This window comes from Jaculus jaculus, chromosome 16, assembly GCF_020740685.1.
Source record: "Jaculus jaculus isolate mJacJac1 chromosome 16, mJacJac1.mat.Y.cur, whole genome shotgun sequence".
NCBI classification, from domain to species: domain Eukaryota; kingdom Metazoa; phylum Chordata; class Mammalia; order Rodentia; family Dipodidae; genus Jaculus; species Jaculus jaculus.
The window spans coordinates 65,066,442-65,071,672 of record NC_059117.1 but is presented as its reverse complement, the minus strand read 5'-3'; the positions used below and the strand labels follow the sequence as shown (position 1 = coordinate 65,071,672).

General features: G+C 40.0%; 1 protein-coding gene across 1 annotated transcript; it reads left to right on the top strand.

Annotated features, from left to right (window-relative positions):
• Positions 1–4,040: 4,040 nt before the first annotated feature.
• Positions 4,041–4,973, top strand: LOC101611696 (olfactory receptor 14A16-like). The gene has a single exon (XM_004661231.2). The coding sequence runs from the start codon at positions 4,041–4,043 to the stop codon at positions 4,971–4,973; it is 933 nt and encodes a 310-aa protein (XP_004661288.2).
• The last annotated feature ends 258 nt before the right edge of the window (positions 4,974–5,231 follow it).

Genomic DNA, 5,231 nt, shown 5'->3' with positions numbered 1-5,231 from the left:
ATTTGTAGGGCTGGAGAGATGGCTTAGCAGTTAGGCGCTTGCCTGTGAAGCCTAAGGATCCTGGTTCGAGGCTCAATTCCCCAGGTCACATGTTAGCCAGATGCACAAGGGGGCGCACGCATCTGGAGTTCATTTGCAATGGCTGGAGGCCCTGGCACACCCATTCTCTCTCTCTCTCTATCTGCCTCTTTCTCTTTCTGTCTGTTGCTCTCAAATAAATAAATAAAAATAAATGAAAAAAATTAAAAGAAAAAGAAACTTATTTGTAAAGCTGGGCATGGTGGCACACGCCTTTAATGCCAGCACTCGAGAGGCAGAGGTAGGAGGATCGCCATCAGTCTGAGGCCACCCTCTACATAGTGAACTCCAGGTCAGCCTGAACTAGAGAGATACCCTATCTCAAAAAAAAAAAAAGGAGAAGAAAAGAAAGAAAGTTATTTGCAAAATACTGGTTGTTTAATTTGGTGGTCTGTCATTTGTTTGGTTTCATAGGAACAAGGTGGATTGAAAGGTAGCGTGCAGCTAACACCCACTTAGGAAGTCTGAAGTTTATGGAAGGACATAAGACATAAGACATCAGAATAATGTCCAGATAAGGATAAGGCCATGAGAAATGCTTTTGGGGATAAGAAATCAATGTTGGTCATTGCTCTACATATAATGGATTTAGATGGAGCATGGAATGTCAAAGGGGAAAGTGTGGGAGGGGAGGGAGGGTATTACCATGGGATTTTTTTTATAATCATGAAAAATGTTAATAAAAATTAAATAAAAAAATAACAATGGATTTAGAAAAGGAAATTTTCACTTGCATTCTACAGCGCTACTATGGCCCTTTGTCATACAATGCACATGATATATTCATTTAATCATAGATAATCACCTCCAAGTAGAAGCTGAGCTGCCAGTATTTTTTTCTCAGAGCATATGCACTATTTGTATAAGACCATATTATTATCGTGTGTAGTAATTTGAACAATGAAATTCAAGCTTCAGGAGAGGAAAGGAAAACAAGAAACCCTTGGATTAAGAAGAATGGATTAACAAGAAAAATGTTTAGCTCAAATGATCAGTAAGGTATTTCAATAAAAAACATTGTTAGCATTCACTGAGCACCTAGTTACTAGATGATGAATTGAAAATACAGGGGCAAATTCTGAATTAAATTAATGTGACCTTATAGAGGGATCTCAGATAAGTCCTCTGCTTATAATGGCATTTATAACATGAAACATGTTTTACCAGGGCTCACCAAGGACACCCAACCTGTCATACTGCATGATAACTTCAGGAAGGAAACTTTTTTCCACTGGGACAAAGGGAAAGGAACAGGAAAAGGGGAAGGAACAGGAAATCACTAAGAAGAGAGCAGCTATGTGGGGAAATGCTGGGGACACATGGTTCCTTCCATGTAATTGACGTGACAGCTCACAGGGAATAGGAAGCACAGGGCACTGGGAATCCTCAGGACACCTACATGAAATTCCAGAAGGACTCTGCCTGGGAACTGTGTATCCACTGGAAGCTGTTGCCTTAATTACATTGTTTGCCTAAAGCCCCATGACTCAGTGGGGCAGTTCTACCATGTGACAGAACTATCACAGGAATTTTCTCAGATTATTAACACTTCAGATTTACAAGACATGGGCTTAAATGTTATAACACACGATTCATACGGATCATTCCTATCTTTTCCTGTGTCTTGGATAAATTATCTAATTTTTCTAAGATTGATAAGTTCTTCTCATAAAGTTTGAGTGTAAGTACCAGTGTTTGATATCCATTTCAGGTACTAAAGTTTTGTTTTTGAAAGAGGATGAGGTCATGACTTTCATATGAATATAGACTATGTGTGTTCTGAACTAGTTTTCCCTGTTGAGCCACGCATTTGTGCCCATCTAATCCCTTTCTATCTCTTCCCTTCTCAGAGTCTATTACTCACATTTTTTAAAATTTTTATTTATTTATTTGAGAGCAACAGAGAGAGACAGAATGGGCACGCCAGGGCCTCCAGCCACTGCTAACGAACTTCAGATGCATGTGCCCTCTTATGCATCTGGCTAACGTGGGTCCTGGGGAATCGTGCCTCGAACCAGGGTCCTTAGGCTTCACAGGCAAGCGCTTAACCACTAAACCATCTCTCCAGCCCTGTTACTCACATTTTTTGAGGAAGAATCTCACTCTAGCCATTTTTTTTTTTTAGGAGGGATATTGCTTGAGGGGATTTTTTTTTTGAGGTAGGATCTCACTCTGTCTCAGAGTGGCCTTGAATAAAGGTGTGCACCACCACATCCAGCTTATTACATTTCTACTCTATTTTTTTAAATTTATTTATTTGAGAGTGACAGAGTGAGAAAGAAGCAGAGAGAGAGAAAGAGAATGGGCTTTCCAGGGCTTCCAGCCACTGCAAATGAATTACAGACATGTGGGCCCTCTTGTGCATCTGGCTAAGGTGGGTCCTGGAGAATTGAGCCTTGAACCGGGGTCCTTAGGCTTCACAGGCAAGTGCTTAGCCACTAAGCCATCTCTCCAGACCCATTTCTACTATCTTCTATGACATTTCTTTAGTTTTCATAACTATGAGATGACAGGCTATTTGCCTTTCTATGTCTGGCAAGGTGACTGTATAAAAGTCTACACATTACTTCAAAATAACCGCAAAATATATATCAACATGTTCTCGATCCATAGAACTGTTTGCAGAAATGCATGTCATTATTGTATTTGATCATTATATAATTTATAGACAAAGCCTTATTCATCATATTCTACCTATATGAATGTACAGATGTATGTCCCAATAAAAAGCACATGGACCAATGAGTTTATTTAAATCTTTAGTTACTAAGGTAACTGGAAATGTATTAAAAAAGGTTGAGGTAAGAAATCAAGGTATCACACATACATGGGCAGCTAAAAAAGGATGAAATTTACAAACACGTGTAAGACGAGACTGCAGAACAAGAAGTCAGCTATTACATGATAATATAACTAACGTTTATTCTGTGAATAAGTATAGCTTTCATTAACACTATTAAGCTAATTCTAGAACTGCAAAATAGCTCAAGAAAATAAAATGCAATTTACATAAGATACTATTTTTCCACAGATTATGTTAGGTACTATTTTCTAAATGGGGCTGGGTGTTGAACCAGAGCCTCATGTGTGGTAAATACTCATATGACCATGGGTGTGCATTCACCCTCAGCCTCACATTTCATATCTTGTATGAATTATATAATTGAATTGCAATAATGATCAGATGGAAAAGCTCATTACATAAGTAGAGAAAACTGATGCTTAGATAGTCTATCCAGGTTATAAACTTAATGAATGCCTCAGCTAGGATTTTGATTTGGAACTGATAGCTCAAAAAGTACAACTTTTCTCATATGTAGATATATATATTTTGGTTTTTCAAGGTAAGGTCTCACTCTAGCCCAGGCTGACCTGGAATTCACTATAGAGTCTCAGGGTGGCCTCGAACTCACGGCAATCCTCCTACCTCTGCCTCCCGAGTGCTGGGATTAAAGGTGTGCGCCACCACGCCCAGTTTTCTCTTATATATTTTAATACATACTATAAAAAACTTTATTTGGAACAGGAGTATATTGGGCTTTAATGTACATAAAACTTCCAGGTGGAATATTTGGACTTAACTGGCATACACAGTGTGATCACCAGGATTAAATAAGTTCATAGTCATTTATGCATCCCGACATTAGTTGCACGTGATTACAAATTTTCTCACAGAAATATATGTAAATAGGAGAATAAGCAGCTAAACAAATGGGACCATCAGAGGATGCAGTAAGAGAGAATAATGGGAGGAATGAACACACACAAATTGCAATGGTATACATGTGTGAAAATTCATAAGGAGGCCAGTGTATTGGCATAGTAATAACAACAACAATATTAGCAAACTAATATAGCTTTCTCTGAAAGGAAAAGAGACCAGCACACAGCACTGAAGCATTTTCGGAAAGTTCCTGTTGCTTCCTTCATCTTTTAGAGTAACTGAATAAATGTCTAGAAAAATGGGTAACGTCACCCCCGAGAGCTCCTTCTTCCTCATGGGCTTCTCAGATACCCGAGAGGGTCGGATCATGCACGCCCTGCTCTTCTCAGCAGTTTACCTGATGTCCCTCCTGGGAAACCTGCTCATCATCATTCTCACCGTCGTGGATCGGCAGCTGCACACACCCATGTACTTCTTTCTGAAGAACTTATCCTTGCTTGACCTGTGCCTAATTTCCGTCACTGTTCCCAAGTCTATCACAAACTCTCTGCTGAATAGAAACACCATTTCATTCTCTGGATGTGTTTCCCAGGTTTTTCTCTTCTTTTTCTTAGCCACTACAGAAGTAGCTCTCCTCACAGTCATGTCCTATGACCGCTACGTTGCCATCTGCCATCCACTCAGGTATGACATCATCATGAGCCACCAAGCCTGCATGCAGATGGCTGCCTCCTCATGGGCCAGTGGATGGGTCAATGCAATTCTGCACACAGCTGCCACGTTTTCTGTCCCAATGTGTGAGTTTCCTGACATTCACCAGTTTTTCTGTGATGTCCCACAGCTACTTTCCCTGGCCTGTTCTTACAACTTAGGAGAATTCACAGTCATTGGGCTCAGCCTGGCATTGGATTTTGTTTGCTTTGTGTTCATTGACATTTCTTACGTTCACATCTTCTCTGCTGTACTAAAGATGCCTTCGAGAGAAAGCAGAACCAAAGCTTTCTCCACGTGTCTCCCTCACCTCACTGTTGTGACTCTTTTTCTCTCGTCTGGGTTTTTTGCCTATTTACATCCACTTCCCAAATCTCCATCAACTATAAGTTTGCTAGTTTCAGTCTTCTACACCGTGGTTCCACCTACCATGAATCCCCTCATTTACAGCCTGAGGAATAAGGATGTGAAGATGGCGCTAAGGAGACTGGGAGTGAGTACGTGTTGTTCTTCAGGTTAGAAGAACTGCTCTCACACACTCTGAGGGCATGAACTATCAGCTGACTTGATGTAGTGATACTGGCTATATAGTAATAATTATATGGTATAGTATAAAATATAGTAAAATATATAGCAATAATGTTCATGAAATTTCTGGTTGTGCTTGTTAAGGTATAATCAGAAGAATGTGGTTTAAGGGCTAGAGAGATGGCTTAGCAGTTAAGGCATTTGCCTGCAAAGCCAAAGGATCCAGGTTTGATTCTCCAGGACCCACATA